The sequence below is a fragment of the Pocillopora damicornis genome, chromosome 1, assembly GCF_964200805.1.
Source record: "Pocillopora damicornis chromosome 1, jaPocDami1.2, whole genome shotgun sequence".
Classification (NCBI taxonomy): Eukaryota; Metazoa; Cnidaria; class Anthozoa; order Scleractinia; family Pocilloporidae; genus Pocillopora; species Pocillopora damicornis.
The window spans coordinates 28,291,596-28,311,778 of NC_142670.1; the positions used below are offsets into that span (position 1 = coordinate 28,291,596).

Here is a 20,183-nt window from a genome sequence, read left to right on the forward strand (position 1 = left end):
AATGGTTTCGGGGTTTGTTTACAACGTGCAAGGGCATATGGTCGCAAGCAAGTTTGTCGTGTTGGCGAAAGTGCGGCACTCTCAGCGGATGAACGAGGCCTTGATTCCAATCTGGATCATTACCGAGAAAGATGGAACAATAAACTGCGCGCATGGTCTTGGATACAACAAACACCAAGCCAACAGTCACGCACATGACAACAAACACCAAGCCAACAGTCACGCACATCACATCACATCATGCTCTGGCCATGAGATTGGACGGTCTATTGATGAAGACCTCAAAGCAGTCAATAATTACTGTAGTTTTGTTGCCAAAGGCAACTTGAAAGCGTTGAGGCATGGTCTGCCATAAGTCCTCACGCTCTGGCCACCTTATGAGAAAGGCTAATCTAGCATCAAGGACGACCATCCATGCAGAGAATGTCCTTGAAACTGTTGCAATGGAAATACCAAAGCGGTAAGCAAGATCCTGCATTGGCATGTTCAGTTTAAGTTTCATTAAAGTGAGAACAAATTCTTGAAACTGTGACAAAGTTGGCGACTTTCTTACAACGAATTTCGAAACATACGGTAAAACTGTTTGCAGGACATCATAAGCAGGCAATCCAGTGTAAAATCTCACCTTCTCGTTGTCATTTGCGAAGTAAGCCTCATCGAATGGTGGTTTGGCAGTCGAGATGTGAAATAAATAATCGAACTCCTCAGTTTGAGTAGCTGTTCCTGTTTCAGTTTCCACTTCCATCGCTGAGTCCAAATTGAAAGAAATGTCACTGACCTTTTCCCCTGGTTCGCCAATTTTTTGTCGCTTGGCCTCGATTTCTTCCCTGAGCCGCTTTTCATTTTCTGCCGCAACACGCTTCATCTCACGATCTCTGACCCTCTCGTCTCGTTTCCCGGCAGCTTCTAGATCTGCTTGAAGCTTTTCTGCGGCATCACATTTATTATGGCCTAAATTCTGGGTTGGAATCCAATCTGGATTGTACCTATCCCACAGTTTTGCAGGTTTCCCTGAGATAAAATGTCTACCACAGACCCGTCCGTGCTCCAAAATGCTGTCCGTGAGGTCTTTTCGGCTGATGGCAGAAATCCATTTTTTCGCCTTTCCTCGCTAAGAATTCTTATTTCGTCGCCTTGATTCGTTACAACTGAAGGAATCCTTGCCATATAAACTCCTTTATCACGAACAGTTCGGGTTCCACAGCCAAAAATCGCACACAAAACCTTTTTTTAGAGCTCACGCGATACGAGTTCACTGTTTACATGTGCACCAATATGGCGGCCAATTGTAAAGTGGTCACGTGACTGAAAACGATCTATAGATCCTTCCACGGTTTATAGCGGCCATATTGTTTGGGGGTCAAACAAAACCTCGTTGCTAGGCAACGAGCGATAGATTCTTTTGTAATTATTAGACGTGCTTCGGTACCTTCGCTCAATATCTTAACTTTATTGAAGGAAAATTGCTTATTTTCGTCTCCAAATCTAGCGGGAACAAAGATAAGGCGTTACTGAAAGTAAGTGCCGAATTTCTTGGCGAAATACCGTTTTATCTCTGCGTTTTATGGGCAGATTGATATGTTGTTCGAAGTTGACTTCGCGGCCGCTATGATGCGAAAATCGCATTTTAAAAAGCACCTCTTTCGGTTGAGAAATTAGAATATATTTTTTAGCCATCGATATTGTGTAGCTTTAAATTTTAGGCTTTACGGTTGTAGCATTACAACGTACTTAAAATTTTGGTTTTGGTTTTGGTTTTTGTACTTTAGGTGTTTTCAAGCTCAATAGTTGTTTTTATTTCGAACCATGGCTACGCGTGTTCCGAAAGAGCCCTCTAGTGTAAATCCAGAAGATCTTTACGAAAATTTCCTCCAGAAAAGCTTGGGTGAACTAAAAGATTACCTAAGTTTAAGGGGGTTAAGTGTAACTGGTAAAAAAAGAGAGCTTGTCGCCAGAGCCTTTTCTGCTTGTGAACGTAATGTTCGGGTTGTGGTATCCGACGAGGAGTTGAGGTCGAGACTCACAGTCGAGTACCAACAACGAATTAAGAGTCTTCCTAGAGACCCCAGGCATATTGCAGAGGATGAATGGAGAAACGATATGACAACATGGCCAGCTTTAGACCTTGGGAAAGTGTTCTCTTTTATTTTGTCAAAGAAAGAATTTGACTCGGATTATGTAGGGAAGTACAAGCTTTGTAAAGCTTATTCCTACTTTGTCAGTGGATTCGTGGGTACGGTGTATTCACACACATTTGTTTCTACCGGAGAGTGTATTTTAAAGTGCAAAGTTACACCATCCCAACGAGTCAGAGATGAGCCACGGGCTTGTGGAACGATAACTTCTCTACATGCGAGTGGATGACCCATTTTTTCGGATATCTTCTGTCGTTGTTACAGCCGCCGACACAACACTTATCTCCAAAACCCATTTAGCCAAGGGTTTCTCTTTGCCGAGTTAATTGTTTTTCAATAGTATGTTAGCCTGTCTGGACGAAAAAGTTTTAAGGGCACGTAAACATATTTATTTCAATTTTTCCTCTGCCCAATTAAGTTGCAAAAAGTCTTTAGAAAAAGCAGTACTGTGACCTTCTGGCATTATGTCAGCCGCGAGGTCACGTTCTAAGAAAACGATCCCAGTGTTCCCATAAAACGCAGAGAATAAAAGGTTTTTCGCCTAGAGAAAAAAGGTCACTCACCTTTATCAATGTCTTATCTTTTTTAGCGATGGATATTGATTCTTGTTCCTGAACAAAGCGAAAATTTAACGAGGGTAGCGATGCGCGTCTTATTATCATAAGAGATTCTAGGACTCGTTGCCTAGCAACGAGGTTTTGTTTGACCCCCAACCAATATGGCCGCTAAAACCGTGGAAGGATCTATTGCCCAGGTCTGTTCGATTTCTTCGAAAGCCGACCTTCTAATTGAAGGCTATTTGAAGTCATAAAAGTGTGAATCCACGCTGCCAAGCGACTTCCAAAAGTCCAAAAAAATTTTTTTCTTATGGGTCTTGTTCCCAGTAGAGACGTTGACTCAAAAACTAAAATTATAAGATCTGAAAACATTTCAAAGTACTCTTCGATCGCCATTTTGTAAAAACATAGTAACCTAGCCTGTTATGGACAATACCGCTACAGGGCAGCTACTGAAGGCTCAAAGATTGGCATAGATTGCAGCATTGGCGCGAAAATAATTTGACTTGAAAAACAAAAAAGTAAGCTTCTTACTTGGACAAGATTTTAACAGCTTCTCGAGCAATATCTCGGAAAGAAAATAATAAAGAAGTTATCAGCGCTGCAAAATGTCTAATACACCTCCATTTGATTCATTTTTAAAATGGAAGTTGGGGATTGAAAGTGACAAGGAATATCATCTTAGCTGTGGACGTACCCTACCCTTTGCTGAAATTGTGGCATGATTTTATCAAGACACAGAAAAATGATAGAAATCACACCTATGGCAATGGCTTTGTAAAAGGTAATTTCCGACATCTTTTGATGTTTAATTTTAGTAGGATGCGCAGACGCAGTAAGGTGAAACGCAGCTCGTGTTGCGTCCGCGACATAAGCCGCTGACTGACCTCGATTTCTATCCATGTTTAAGCCTGTCTCAGTATTGGCCATCTGGGGCAAACTCCGACCTTTTCTTCTATTTCTGGAAATAACGCATCCTTGCTGCAATCATCTTTGCAACGATCTCAATCATTTTCGATCTATTATCTTTGTACTTAATCCGGCTTCTCGGAGCCATTGTCTTAATACCATACACGTTGTATTCGCAAAAAAAACCGACATTTGAAAACAACGACTTGAACGCTAGAGGCGACTTCAGTGTTAACCCGGCTACGTTTTATCATTCCTTAGGGATTTTAGTTCTAATATCCCAATTAAATTTTTGTGCACAGCCTGTGAATCAAATCTATGAAGTAAAATATTGTATCCTTCCTCGTACTAGTTTATAAGAATGAGTTTGCTAGTACCTGTATGGCTTTACACAATGATATTTTCCAGGCTCCAAAATAATCACTTTCCTAATTAACATTTCCCTTATGATCTAATGGCTTGCTCGTCCTGACAGCCCAGCCTCGTGAACTAGTCCGCAACAGTTGTGAGAAGCAAATGAATGACAGAAATAAGCGACCCTGTTCCCTTATACACCCTTCTCAATGCCGTTCGCTTAGTTTAAATGTGGCATTTAAAACATTTTGTATATACTACACATTTTTCTATTTAGCCAGGGTACCTGCATAATTATATGATAATGGTGTTCATAAGAAAATGGTTGGGTTGAAATATATCATAATGTTTTGCCAGCAGGTAACTGCACTAATGGAAAAATGTTTAAAAAAGTGTGCATTCAATGTATATCCTGAGTTGTTGCATCAAGTTGGCCAATTTTAACAAATACTCAAGCCTTTTAAAACCTCTTATGTTAAAATTTTGTCAGAGTGAACCAGTGAAAGTCTTAGTTGATGGTCAAATGAATACTTTTTCAGATCAATAAAATGTATTGTTGTTTTTCATGGTAACCGTGATGTTGCTACAACTCCAGTTTCCAGGACAGAATTTCATAGAGGCTACCATATCAGAATCTCTTTCATGGGTCAATAACAACATCGACTCAACTTTAAAACTAAATATAAAACTTGATTGATCTTTGGATTAGTTTCTGTTATGCACAAAGATATTCTAGCTCTAGCCTGTCTTCATTGAAATCTAACTTTCGCAGCGTAAGAACCAGATGGTAGACAAATTTAGAATTTCAGTGGCTAGGGCTGCCAGGATAGAGGATAGTTGGTTTAAAGACATGTACATTGATATGCAATTACAGCATCGGTCTTTCCAGCCAGAGCAGTTGAAAGAAGAGAATTTAAACATCGACTCGAGTTGAAATGTGACTTTTCTTTCTAGTTTTCTACGCTTATCAGAGGAGTTTGACAGTTTAGAGAAAAACCTTTGAAGTAAACAGTCATAAATGGCGACATCAGGAGAAGGTATAGGAGATGCTAAAAACGATTCTGGCACATTGTTTCAGTGACTACTGATCCCGCGTGTAAACCCTTTAATGGACCGGTGATATCTAGATCTTAACTCGAAGTCGTTTAACGTCGTTTCATTCTGTCTAAACCAAAATTAACAAACACGGGCAATAAAATATCATTTCTACCGATACAGACATTTAGGGAAGAAAACATTCTATATTCTTGACAATCCGTTAAAACAATAAGGAACGTCAACGAAAGTCTTCAGCTGCTTGAAAATACCGCTGACTAGCACGCATATTGATATGTTGATCACTTTGCAAGTTATGAGAATATCTTCCTTCCGTTCCACATCTCGTTAACTCTTCGAGAGCCAGTGCATAGGAATTTTTAGAAGTTGAAGGGCTGGAAAATAAACTGACTGGAACTCCGCTTTTAGGGTTGGCTATGTAAATCTATATTATATTTGACAGGGACCACTCGTCGAAGCAGGGGTGAACTTGTTGTTGAACTTTCAATGGGGCGAAACCTCTATAAACCACAAAGAATCATGGGAGTTAAGCCTGAGAAAGAGACATTTTGTATTTGATTTTTGCTGAACTTTCACACTTTTTAAGAACAAAAAGGTAGCTCAGCATCTACAAATTTTATAATCTAAGGCCGTTACACGTTTTATACTTATCCACCACACTGAGACAAGGGGAATCTCACTCTATACAAAATTACGCTGTTAATTCAAGCTAACCACAAACGATTAATTCAACTCAAATAATGTCTAGCATCTAATTTTTCCTTACAGTGTCAACCTAAATCAAAAATTAAGAACACGAGAATATAGTAACTGATCACTAACTTAAGAAGCTCTTAACTGTTAAACCATTTCTCTTTGTCTGTTCCTTAGGAAATGTACAGAGAATAGTAAGGAGAAAATACATTCTAATTTCAAGCTGTGAAGTATGAAATAAGATGCTTGAGGGTAGTAATGTGCTTCACATGCTCTGGACGACAGAGGTAAATAACGAAATGCGACATCACAGTTATACGGCCAATAACACGGGCTCAAGCGCTCGAGGTTAAAATTCAGCGAAATTTGCGGCGAAAAATAGGGCTTGCATTTAAAACCAAGGCATTTTGTTGTCGTTGAAGGCATTCTCCTATTTCCAGTGTTTTTAAGAAAAAAATTAAATTTTGAAAATATCTAGGGGGTGTACAAAGTTTTTGGAAGTTATTCTGGAAGTTATTCCGTAAAAAAAAAAGCAGCAAGGAAAAAACACTTAGAATCTATAGCATAGAAAATCGAACGTGCAAACGACTCAAAATTCGTTTTCCGCGCCAAAGCATGGCGCGTGAGCAGACGTTATTCAGCTCTGTCGCTCTGGATGTCTGAGTGAATTCCGACCTTAGTATTCGTTAGCTAGCGGTTCTTGAGTGCAAAACTACGAGTAAACATCTTTTCTTTAGAGATATTTTTTCCCTATCTTGAATCGAAAGGAAAACGAACGACCTACTACACATGAATGCTCGACACAGACGCTCTTTGGAGTACTCGCAAATATATTTGACGTAATACAGAAACGATCAGTCTTTGTATGATAAGACTAACGAGAGGCATTGCCTTCAATCTTATCGCAACAAAACTGTTCTGCTAGACTTTTACGATTCACCAAGTTGTGACACAAGGCATCGTGCAAAACTGTGTAAGTGGCTTTGCTGCCTTGTCCTTGTTTCCAATCTATTAACATGTTAAAAGCTTTATCTGCCAACTTTGGGTTGTCTCCATCATAGTTTCTTATTACGGCTGGGCTGAATCCCAGGCGCCTTCCTAATTTGTCCCATTTTCCTTCAAGTTCCAGAGACAGATATTCCAACTCCTCATTTGACGGTTCCCCATCTTTAACTATACATATCCCTGAGGATAACAACAGAGGGAGAATAAGAAATTAGAAAAGGGATGCTTCAAGGCTTTGGCGAATAGATTGAAAAGGTCATAGACAGGCCTACACAGACTCCCTTGTGTGGTTTTACGTTTGCGACGCAAAAGCCTTTAATTAAAGCTTCGCTCTGACAAGTATGTCTTTGAGCGAATAGCGAACAGTTGTGGCGAAAGGCGACTTCTCATTTTTTGGCATTATTCAATACCGAATCGTCTGCCCTAGAGATTGTCAAGCTTGAGCGAGGGGACATTTGCAGCGGCAGGGAACCATTTTCCCAACCCATACATAAACCGAAAAAAAAAACGCTTAGAAAGTTTTCCAGACTCATTATCTATTTCTGACCTCTTATTTTGCGTATGGTCCAAAAAGCATCTTGAAAATGGAGGTCATTGACGTCTCCTAGCTATATTCTCCAGCCGTTAATGCTAGAGTAGGTTATAGTTGTTCAAGATACACGGGTGTTGGATTGAGCCCACTCAGTTTTAATTCATTAATTTTTATTCTCCTATATAAGTGGGTAAAGAGGATTTCTAATAAATATAATGCCAGTCTTTCTGCATAAACAAATTTTACCATAAATAAACGCGTAACAACATGCAGACTTGAAAAAAATACAATTAAAAAGGAAAATCCATCGCGCATTTTCAATCTCGGTACCACCTGCAGATTGGCGTATCCTCTTCCTAGGAGCTGCAACAGGGCTGCATGACGATGATTCTGAATTTGGACGCTTTACAACTGAATGTTTCACACTTTGGGAGGAAATACCTGCATAATAATGGGGTTAATGAGATGGCTGGGTTGGGAACTAATGCAAATCTTGTGGCACATATGGTTCGGAAACTTTGATGTGGTGATCCTCGACTGTGATCATCCGGGTAAGACTCAGCGTTCACAAATTAAAGTAGTAAGTTTTGACGATTTCTCCCATAAGTAACAATGAGCATTGACAAATTTGACGAAGGGGGTCGTTGTATGGAAACATATTTGATTCAAGGTTTCATTCGAAAAGTAATAAGGCCATCATTTTAACGATATAGCCGACAGAATAATTTTTTGGAGAATTACACTTATCTATATCTTTCCCGAGCTATTTGGTGCTTTATTCGTTTTCAGCATCAAATTCCCTGCAAGGAGGGACGCACGCACCGTGGTCTGCATTGAGTTTACTGATATAAAACAGAGACAATAAGCCATCACTGTTGAGCGTAAGGGGGGCACGGCTCGATTTATTGACACATGAAGTAAGGCAGGTTATTATGACTTTCCGTTGAGAACACGTGCTTTGTCACTAAATGCTACATTTTCAAAACCCATAGAGCCTATGTTTCTGAATTTACATATTTTAGAACAAGATGACTGGTCTAGTAAATTGTATTTATTCGAACAACAACGAAACCTACAACAAAAACAATATCTTACCACTTCCTTCTTCAAAGTCAGAGGTGACAGGAATAGAAACCTAAATGGAGGAGGGAAAACTTACAATATTACGGGTGAGTATGAGGTGAATAGAAATGAGGAAATACAAAAAATTACTAATTAATAAGAAAAAGGAAAAATAATTAAGAAAAAAGGCCGAGGCATAGAAAGCGACTTTAAAGCAACTAAAAAATAAAAGTAATACACAAAATCAAAAATTTGCAAGGCCCTGCATGTTCATTTACTGTTTCCTGTGGGCAGGATATTTCTTTACCTATTCGACATTCTTCAGTGTTTTTTTTCTAGTGATTCGTCCTTAATAAGTTTCGTGCCGCCTTAAATGACCTCATTATCTTACTCGGAAAAAGGTTTACAACTTCTAGGAGAAGGAAACCTAGAAATAAAGAACTTGCTAAAATGGCTTCTTTTCATCTTAGTAAGTGGTCTGACAACAGGCAATGCACTTTGGAAGTAAGGTGAAATATTTTTGTTGAGAATTTGACTGTATTTTTACTTCCAAAGAGCGGTCGTAATTATTCCCATACAAACTAAAATTTTCGCCATGACTCTTATTTCGCAAGATGATCATCTCACAACTGGAGCTTGGGCTGCCTGTGGTTAAAGCATTGCTAATCCTTTTAATTCATTGTCATCTACTATAATAAGGTTGGCATCAATACTATATTAGCTCTGGGCTAAAAGTGCATTTAATTAGCAAATCCACAAACCGCAAGATGTCACTTACTTGAGACGCTAACACCATGATAATGTTGCACAAAAGTTCCTGATTTTGGTCGCAAAACTTCACTACTGGAACACTCTCACTTCTTAGGCAAACTTCACCAGCTGTGTAATAAACTTCGTTTTCGTGGAAGCTATTAAAAAATAAATGAATTTAAATGAGGTAAACCCAACGTACACCAGTCGAGTCTTCGTCTAGAATAGCGCACGTTTTGAAATATTTTCTTACAATCGAAAATGACAGCAAATTTGACGAGAGGCCTACTGAATATTTAAAATCGAGCATTTGAAGACAATTAAGTCCAAACAAAACCAACATGTATACCTCTATGGCTCTATTGATTGATAAGAAACCTAGAAAAGCCATGGTGAAAAATGGTTAACTGACAATTGAACAATGTACAATTTTACAATGGAATGAATACATCATTTCTATGTAAAACTAGCATGAACGTATTTAGAAGTATTCAAATGAATCATATGTGCTTGATGGGCCAAAAATAAATTATATTATATAATACCTCACAAATTGTAAGGCATTTTTCTGGTCTGTGCCCTGGGGTATGATTGCCTCGGAAAGAGACACCACAATTTTCTCCTCTCCATAGACTGGTTTAGAAGAGCTGCCTTCGTCTTTGTAGGGCACGACACACTCTGATATTTGCCGTTTTACATCATAATACAGTCTTTGAGGGTAGCAAAAAAGTTTGAGTCCAAAATGATCACGAACACCGGTCTCACACAAGCACGTAAAAAATCGGGCATGCTGAGGCCTAGACCTACTGCAAAGTTTCCCTAAAAACTCTGTGAGGCCTGAAGCAGATTGTAAAAGTGATCTGATCAACTTGATTGGACGGAATCTGCCAAAAAAGAAAAGTAAAACCAAATACAGCTCAAGCAACCCAACGGAAATGATTATTAGCCATTGCACACTAATCTTGAGTCTACGTACTCGAGTAATCATTTTATTTATTGAATCTATATTGAACTAAAAGAAATACATGCATGTATGACTGTACACTAAAATACTGTTAAATTTCCTCTAAGTCTTGCGTATTTTTTTTAAATAAAGCCGACAATAAATACTTACCCAGAGAAATGTCTAACTTTGAATTGCGCTTTCCCATTTAGAAGACGTGGCGGTTCATCCAATTGATCTGTAATGTCTTTCCAGTCATGTGGTTCAACTAGAGACTTACAGTGTAATATCCTCAGTTCACCAGGACATAACTCTGCTGGCTCTTGCTTTCCTCTACGGAGGGTAAGAGGAATCCTTATTGTTACAGGCGCGATGAGAGTAACATTTTGAGAGCTTGAAATGTAAAGAACTGGACCAACAAGTCCTCCCTCTCCTTTTAGCTCACTGCTTGGGAATTCTTGTACCTGGATTTAAAAGCAAAACAAGTTATGTTGGACATATTCAACTACTCCCAGCATAAAGTTCATTTGCTTTACATTGTGAAAAGTGAATTTCAGGATGAAATTTCAAAACTACCTAAAACTATAGTACACAATGTAAATGTCCTCTCAAAGTTTTATGTAGCAATATAAGCATTGTTATGAAAAAATGTATATATTGGACTTACCATAAAAATTCTGATTGGTCAGGAGCACTCAATCAATATACAATTAAGTGTGAAGTTATCATTATAATAACCCGATATCTGCAGCAGATATTGCAGGTATCATGTCGATTTCAACCTCTGCCTAGTTTCCAAGCCCTGACTGTCTGTGAAGTATTCTTAAACTTTTGTAAATTTAGAGAGAAGTGTCTTCCTTAGCAGTTTGTTTAAAAGATGTATAATAAAAAAATAATTTAATTTAGTTTTTGCATGATATCATAACTCATCAAACCCTATGTCTGTGCTATCTTTGGCTCCCACGGATAACTCAGACCTTGGTTTTGCTAATTCATCATGATATCATGCTTAACTTCATCCACTAACTGCATTAATTGCAAACTAATACAAAGCGCAAAACCAATTTACCTGACAGGAATGATTTCAATTTGACATTTATGTCTAAGCAAAACAAAAATAAATGTTCTGTTTGTTGCTTAGAATGAGTTCTCCAAAACCTAGTTTTTAAAAAGGGAATTGCCAGGATTCATGACTACATTTTGGGACAGTAGTACCACAAATAATTTGAAGTTACCAAAACTAGTGATTAGAACATTACTACATGTATCTTCACAAACATGAAAGCACATGCACAACTGTCCTGTATTTACCTTAAAGTTGTTAATTAATATCTCTCTTTCCATCAATATTGCCACCAAGTTCATGGAGTGTATGGCAAGTAACTGAGGGTACAGGTTATACTATTGCAACACCTTTGTTTTATCTCCTTGCTTTTGACAATCCCCTCACGCCAATCTTACAACTTTCAAAACTGGAAAATGAAAATCTTGTAGAACTCATGCATGTTTATAATTTTAAAGTTCCATGTACCTTGATTGTGACACAGAAATCTTGATTGACAGGAACACAACTCTGAGGAATTTGGACACTGACATCAGGAAATTCAGGCACAATACAGGTCAATTCCGGACCTACTGCAGTACCTCTTGAAAAGGTGAAAGACTTAGGACGCCAGATTGCAGCAAATGAAGAAACTGCTGATTTTGTACAAACAGCTTGTGCAAATGGGAAAAGCCACTGGGGAACTGTTGAAGTTTCTGCGTGAAAATAAAAATAATGGTTGAAATTGCTTCCTTTAGCCGTGTTTTGAAGTCTTCAAGTCTTTAATTCTTTTGCTTCAAAGAATTAATTCTGCAACAACATGGTGATTAAGATAAATTTATATTATAATGATTAAAATGCATTGTAGACTTCTTGTAATATCTATGCCATAATTACGCGTACTGCTTGGATGCAACTACAGGTAAAATAAAAAAAATAAAAACTCTGTTGGAGTGTAGTTCGGAGGTCATGCATTGCAGAGATCAACATCAGTATCTGAATCAGTACACACCTACTCCTCCCCTAAGCCAATAATAGTCAACTGCTAAGTTTAGGTTACAAGCTCGGGTTAATTTTGGGTCAGGAGAGGGGAGGTGTACAATTACTCAGATACTGACATTGGTACCAGTGAAAAGGGAGCCTGAGAATATAATTCAATAAGTTGTTCACACTTGCATTTCATAACAACATAATGGTACCTGATTCATGCCAAGTATTCTCTGTCTTCAATTCCTTCCATTCATTGTTCTCTTGGTCAGTCAGTTGCTTGATAACCACCTCATACCCCTCCAAATTTGGGGCACTGTGCAACAAAGCTACTGTCAATCTTGTTCCTTCAACACTTTCCTTGTACTCCAGATCTGGTGGGCCATCATGAGATAGTTCAATAACACTGCTAACCAATATCTCATCATTAGCAATGGGTGGGGAGAGGATTCTGGGGTTCCACAGTAAGCATCTACATGTAAATGGCAAGGGATGTTGGATAGCCTCACTGCAAAGTTGGATAGAGGCACCCGCTTCCCTTATGTGCCATGTGTCTTCCTTACCTCCGATTTTTCCTCTGAAATACAAAGGAAAATTAATCACTCAGCATTTTCAGAGCATTTTTGTGCAAGTGGAGTAAGCAATGACAAGGGAATTAAAATTGCAAGTAAGAAACTTGCTCAGATAATGACACTTAACCTCAAAACTAAATCTAATAACTGTTCTAGACCTTTTTGGTTAATTTTTTTTCAGTCAGTTATTAAAGTTATTACTTTTTGCAACCCGCGAAACAGGCCATGTGAGCATAACACGTCACGCAATACATCACGCTGGGTTTGTCCAGTTGATTTTGATGATCGCAAGGCAATGTTGAGTTTGTCGCTCAAAACAGTTGTGCTTTGTGGTCCATAACAGCGCAAAATCATTAATTATGGAAACAAATTTGCAGAAAGGAGGGCTAGTTAAATGCGTAACTGTAAGAATTCTTTCAGAGTGTGCGCGTGTTGTTTTGTAAATAACACTGTAACGTATTTTAACTTGCTTGTGTGTCCTTTTAATAGGCCTTAGGTAAGAAGAGAGGTTCATCGGTTTATTTCATAACATATGATCTCGTGGTAATTCTGAAAAACACAAACAGTTCCATCGTATTGACGTCATCTAATCCATTCATGATAAATATGCAGCGAAAAAGCATCGATCTCTCTCCAGAATGGATCTTTTTTGGACGTCGAAACAACCTTCGGCCATAAATTTCCTTACAACAACTTGCAATGTTTGCCCCGTGGCGATTCCAGAAATCATTGCGCAAACGCAAGCGACTCATTCATTTCCACTTACTCGTGTATCTTTATCCTATCTGGATCTTGTTCCTGCTCACTTTTTAACTCTTCGTCATCTTCTTCTTGAATTGCTAGTTGTTGCACTTGCTGACTAGCCTCTGGAATCTCTTCGCTACCATCGGAACTATCGTGATCATCATCATCATCATCGGAAGGAATGTCAACTTCGTTGTCACCGTCATCGTCCTCATTGAGCAGCTGTTCAGCTTCTAAAATAACAAAGTTTTTTTAATGAAAAGGATTCACCGGTGAAAAGCAAATCCTGCATTTTTCAAAACAATTACAATAAAGCATCGTTCGCCTACGCCCCGTGGAAAGACGAACCTTACAAAACATCAACCATGCTCATAAATAACGAAAGGCACTCGCGTTCTCTCGGACATATTAGTAAAAAGAAAGCCTGCAACTAGGCTTATATAAAAAATCCTTTTTAACCACGTTTTTTATAAGTGTAATTGCGGGCGTTTTTAACTATTGTCTTCAAGAGACCGCCTTTGTCTTTCGTTATTTAATATATGCGCGACTTATGGTCAAAGTATTCCCTCATCAAATACCTTTTGCTCCATGAGAAAGGAATCCTTTCACGGTTCCCATCAAAGTTCCGCTCTGTTTGGCTCCCTGAGTGAGCATTTAAACGGAAAAAAGTTCAGAGAATCGCCATTAATCCGAATGTAAGTAACGTAAATGGGCTAATAAAAAGCAAAATGTGTTGAGCCACCAAGGATAATGTAGCATGCTTGGACAATGTAAGGATAACACTTTTGGTAAGTCTAAGATGCATTTGTTCCACAAGGAGACTAGCTGGGTAGATTTCGCGAGATTGCTCGGTTCAACCAATTAGAGAGTGAAAAACTAATGAAAGTTAGCGATTGTACTATTATGTATACTAAACTAAAACCCTTAAGAACTTCGTAATAGACCTCGCTCACATTAGAGCCTCTGTGCCTCAGTGGTAGAGCACCGGGGCGCAGAATCCGAAGGTTTGAGGTTCGATTCCTCACGAGGAATTTTTTCTTTGTCCCACGCTCGTGACAAGACGGAAAACATCTTTCTCTTAACTAGACCCCATTCAAGTTGATGTCAGCCATTAATAGGTTAAAGAGCTTTGTCATACCTTTAACAAACTCTCATACTTCTGTTTCTTCCTCTCTTTCGTCTGTGATGTAGCCATTTCTACAAGGTTGGTGAGAATGTCGATTCTGTCGTGCTCTGACATTCCTTCCTTCTTTCTTTTCCATTTCTCTTCATAAAATCGAAAGGCTTCGTTACTGTACTTTTCGCCCTTACTTTTCTCGGAAAGCTGTGCACAGAGCTCACAGAGAGTTTGCAGAATTTCCTCTCTCTTGGTGTCTGGTAACTTTCTCGTGTCCGGTGAATTCCAAGCGCCTTCATAAAACCATAGAGCTTCTTTTTGGTATCTCTCCTGTGTTTGACGGTCGCCAAATTCACCAAGCCTTTTTTTTAATGAATCAATAATTCTCTTGTTGGCGAGTGAAAATTCAAACCCTTCGAAGGCTCTTTCTTCGTCCCAGTGACGAAGAAAAAAGTGGAATGCTTCTTGTCGAAACTGATCTTTCCTCTCTCCTTTGCGAAGAATCGCTTCGTACCCCTCAACGATGCTGACCATGACCTCGCTGTGGTTTCCTTGGCCCAGAGACTTCTCAATCTCCCATGCTTCCTCATAAAACTTTTTCGCTTCGTCAGAGTCCTCCAAGTCTCGACAAATCTCCGCAATTTGGAAAGCACTTCGAGCAGTGTCAGGGTGCCTTCCCAAAATGACCTTCCGGATCTCGTAAGCGTTCTTTGCAGGTTGGTAAGCGTCTTCAAAGTTTTGCAACCAACAGTACGCGTTAGCAATGTTTCGATTGAACAGAGCAGTGTTCAGCATGCCCGGGATTTTTAGCTCCTTAGCGAGCTCTATGGCCTCTTTGTAGAATTCGATTGCCTTTTCAAATTGTTTCTTTCCTTCATAAACCGTCCCGATCTGTCCTTTGAAGAGAGGCATGTCAAAATGTTTCATTGAGCCAGAAAGCTGTTGTCTCATATCGTATGCTCTCATGTAGTACTTTATGGCCTCGTCATGTTCTCCTAGCTTGTTGTGGCAGTTTCCAATGGCGTTTAAGCACCTTGAAGTGCTTGTGTGGCTGTGAAGTACATTTTCCATTATCTTCAGCGCCTTGTGCAAAATCCTCAGTGATTTGGCCATATTCCCAGCTCTGTAATAAACTTCACCCTTAGAGAACAGGTAGGAACTCTTGGTCAACCTAAAGGATTCTTTGCTCTTAATTTCCTTCTGCACTTTGCTAAGTAACTCTTTCGCTCTCCTCGCGACTGTCAATGCTCTCTGCCATCCCTCAAGTTTAAGAACCATCAATGTTTCGTGGCATTTTAGTTCTGCTCGAAGCAAGGAACCTAAAAAGACAAGGAAAACAAGTTTTCTCTCCCTCTTAGTTTTATGCACATTCTTAACCAGAGAGCGTTTTTATCTCTTCTTAGAAGGTCAATGAGAGTTAACTTCAGGAATGTTTAGAGAAAGTTTGGGTAGGGATGCATCTGCCTCTTCAAACCCTGAACCAATTCAGGAAGTTACCCTCTACGAGATTAAAAAAAAAAAAATGCGTATATTGCGACAAACGACCTTATTGGGCCTGGTCAACAAAACTGAGAAAAAGTATACCGAATCTTAGTGCAAATACCCTGTATAACTTCATCGCGAAAGATCTTTGGGCGTTTGAACAGATTCGAACAAAATAATAAGGCGGTAAGCTCCTTACCGGAAGGGTCAGATTACATTCAATAGCTTTGATTGTGTGATCTGATCGCCTGGGTGAGTGAAGTCCTGAGAAGGACTGCTGTCGGAAGTGGTGACTGAAGTTTCGACAACCTGAGCTAAAGTAACCACCAGAGTCAAGTAAACTGTCATTGTCAGTCGAATTTAGTTAATTTTGTTTTGTTAGTTTTTCCATCGAGTCGATGGCTAAGTTATACTACCGAAGTATCCAGAAAAACTCCCTACGTAAACTAAGACTTTTTGCTAGGAAGTAATAAAACTCTACCTTCCTTTCCATCTTCCTTGACCTTTTCGGCCCAGCAATTAAAAATTTTCTTCCTTGTTTTTACGTCAAGCATGGCCTCGAAGAGATAAAAGATCATAACACTTCCACGATGCTCTTTTGGGATAAGAAGATGGTCTGACTTGAAAGAAATATCCAAAGTAAGTTCAAAGTTTGGTTTGTCAAGATCAAAATTATCGAAGGCATTCATGTAGTCTTTGTCCAAAAGCTTGGAAATGTCTACCATTTTGGACATGAAATATTTACAAAACCTGGCTTTTGCCTTCTCGTAAACTTTGACGAACTTCTTTTGGTTACTACCGATACTTCTCAGAAATGTTCGCACCAAAGGGTGGATATCATAGGTGAGATCTTTCACGTCAGGGTCTACCGTTAGCACTTCACTATTCCTGAGACCTTCTAGTTGTATAACAGCTTCTGACGAGTCCACTTCAAGGACTTCGGCTGCTGCTTCGACAGAGAAAGAGCGACAGAACAGTGACATCGAAATGGCAGAATCTTTTAACTGTTTACTTGGCAAGAAGAAAAACATTTTTCTCAAACAGCTTTCTTGCTCTTTATCAATGCCTTCCTTTTCAGAGTCGAATACGTCTCTCCCTCCACTCTCCTCTGCTGGTGGTATTCCTGATTCTTGTGGCTTGGCTGTTAGTAGCTGCTCAATCGTTTCCAGAATCCTGGTGTCATCTGCTATTTGTTGCCTCAATATTGCTGACATTCCTTTTATGATAAGGGGATTCCCTTGGCATATCTGCAGTAGTTTCTCTATCTGATCCTCTCGAACGCTGCCAATTCTCTGACTTTGGAATAGAGCACTTGATGAAGCTTTCTCTAAGGCCATAACTTCGTAATTGTCAACGTTGGCCAACTTTGCGTGACGAAGTGTTGATCTTGATGTCAACAAAATCTTCAATTTCGATTTCCCCGGATAATCCTTTGGACCTAGAAGTTCTTGCAGAAACGTCACAAAATTGGCATTAAGGGAGGTGGAAGCTTCATCATCTCCTCCTGCAAATTTATCGACGTTATCAAGGAGCAGCAAAATGTCACTGTGTTGCTCTGCCTGCCTTAACTGTTGCATTAATTCAACTACTGGATTTGCTTCGAAGCTTATGATCGTTTTGTCTGGTGCTAAAGCGTTTAAAACGTGAAAATGAACGTCTTCCATATCTGTGATGTCTCTAAAATCAGCCTTGAATTTCCTCCCTGGCCACTTCGAAATGGTTTCCATGGCCAATTTCGTCTTGCCTACACCACTAATTCCATGCAAATTGACAACACACGAACTCCCCGTTGTCAACATTGCCATAACTTCCTTTAGGTCACGTTCCCTGCCGGTCAAACCTGATTCTCCCTTTCCAGGACTGACCTCTTGTTGGCGGTTTTCCTTAAATTGTTGAATTTTTTCCTTTAGCGACTTTTTCTTGGACGTTTTCGGGCTTAGAAACCCCTCCAACAAAGTCAGATTGTCCTCCGACACAAGACCCTGCTGAGCAAATAATTGGAGGCATGAGTACAAATCTTGTTCTCCTTGATCCTCAAACTTGCCCCTAAAATTAGTTTTTATGGACGATACAGCATGCCTTAGTTCTTCGGGGCTGAGTTCATCGGACACTCCTCGAAGAAGCTTTTGTAAACGAGGAGAAATTTCTCCAGAAGCGGAGATTGTCTCGACGGACGCCATCTTTGTTTAGCGTCGGTGGAGGCAATGTCGCACGACACGTGGCCGGCGTAATGTCTTCAAATTTATGCAGGAGAATGATATGATTTGTGACTGACAAAAGCAATTTTATTTACGTCACCCAGGAATTTACCTTTAGTGACCGATCTCAGTTGTTATCATACAAAGCAGTTCAGTTGAGAAGCCGTTGTTTTAAACTTTTCTGAACGACTGAGTAGGAAAGTAGCTATGTTTATCACTAAGTAAAAGAGCACCTTTAATTAAAATAATTGATTTGATTTGCAGTACTTAAAGCATGAAACCACTTATAATTAAACGCCCTTTGATAAGCTATTAATACGTCTTTCGCATTCTCCGTTCCATTAACACGAATTTTAATCTTAACAAAGCTGCTCTTCGGCTGTATTTCTGAAAGCGATTTCACCAGCAGTCTCAACTTGACCACTGGTCTGCCGTTCAGCAAAGCGAATGCCGAGAGAGTCGGGGTTAGGAACCAATCTTTCGCGGCTCGTTCCACTCTGTAAGCGGGAGACCTGTCCTGAGGCTATTAGTTGTTCAGTTGAGTTTGATCTTATGTAAAGTTTCTGTGAACGATAAAGCAAAAATTCGGCAAAATGAGACGTTATACTGGGCACTAAAATGACAGAAATGGTGTTTTACTAGGAACCGTTAATTTGACGGGAAGTTTACAACGTATTTTGTGTTACGTGCCTCTGATTTTGTTTATCATTTCGAAGGCGAGCTACTTACATGCACCCCTTGCAGGATTGGGCTACGGCAAGGAATGTCAAAACAAATCGTATTTTTTTGCAGTTCGTTTCCTCGGGATTTTTGTCTTTGTTTTTGTATTTATTTACTTGTTTGTTTGTCTTAGCGCATTAAATTTTTTTAATATTTGTTGAGACCAAATTTATCTTATACATTTTGTCAATCGCTTTACGTTTTCTTTTTCATTTACTGCCGCTTTTTAGATCAGTGGCGTATCCAGTGCAGTTCATTCTGTTCCACAGAACAAAAAACGATAGAGAAAACTAAAAACTGCACGTCCAAGAAGCGAAACAGTCGGTCGCGGATGAGAAATCAAGAGAGAAAAAGAAAAAGGAACCAGAACATGTATGCACAGTTACCTTGTGAATTCGAAGAAATTTATTTTTTCTCGAAGGAAATGAATTGGCCCGCCTCTGATTGGTAGTTGTTAATGAAACTCTGCGTGCAAAAATAAAATTTAAGCTTTAAATCTAGATGCTTAAAAAAAAAAAGCATGCGTAACTCATATTAGAGAAATTTTTTTCTTTAGCTCACTTTTGCGTTACAATTGATCAATAGAGTGTGAACTATCGTTAATGAACTGGCCCGTCTCTGTTAGCATTATAACAATTAAACGTGAGAGCCAAAATCAAATAAAAGCTTTACATTTACATGCCTAAAAAACGCGTGCTTAACTCAGATTAAAGAAATTTTTTTACGAAGTCGAAACTTTTTCTCTCAAAGTATTTATTTAGTTCACGTTTTCGTTACATCGGATGACTAATAGAGTGTGAACTGTCGTTAATTGGGAAAAAAAAAATTGCGGTTCATCTTGTACGCCATTTCTTTTTGCCGCTCGAATTGGATGGACAAACTGTTAGGGGGGTTGGAATTAAACTTCCGCTTGATCCACTTAAAATGGAAAGCAGGGATAAGAGAGATAATCTTTAGATTTTTTCCGTTAACGTTAAAGCAACAAGAACAGGGATGATTGCCGTAAAGCTATAGACGGATACGTAATAGAAAGATTGCCGAACAGGCTCGCGTAAATTAACATATTGAAATACTTCTGTTTGTTTTCGAAGTTTTTATCGTTAACATTTTATTTTGTTTGATTTTATACAGTAAATTAAGCTTGGTTATGTAATTGAAATATTTGGGTTGATGTCAAATTTTAGAGTCTGTTTTGAAAGATGTTGACATTACTGACAGACGCTTGCAAAATATGATAATGAACGGTAGTATGTCGAAGCGTTTTCGGTTTTTAGACAAATTTTCGTCTTTGACATTGCGATTTACCATGACTTGACCTATCATTA

At 39.1% G+C, this 20,183-nt stretch overlaps 1 protein-coding gene across 1 annotated transcript; it reads right to left on the reverse strand.

Annotated features, from left to right (window-relative positions):
- Positions 1-5,537: 5,537 nt before the first annotated feature.
- On the reverse strand, positions 5,538-18,219 carry LOC149053120 (uncharacterized). Its single transcript, XM_089213684.1, has 12 exons — positions 16,422-18,219; positions 14,480-15,777; positions 13,920-13,983; positions 13,364-13,574; positions 12,238-12,602; positions 11,528-11,754; positions 10,168-10,460; positions 9,599-9,937; positions 9,082-9,211; positions 8,337-8,376; positions 7,575-7,682; positions 5,538-6,889 (listed from the first exon to the last, which is right to left on the reverse strand). Exons 1-12 carry the CDS (start codon positions 18,118-18,120, stop codon positions 6,579-6,581), a joined length of 5,085 nt encoding a protein of 1,694 aa, XP_089069810.1. The 5' UTR covers positions 18,121-18,219; the 3' UTR covers positions 5,538-6,578.
- Between the last annotated feature and the right edge of the window lie 1,964 nt (positions 18,220-20,183).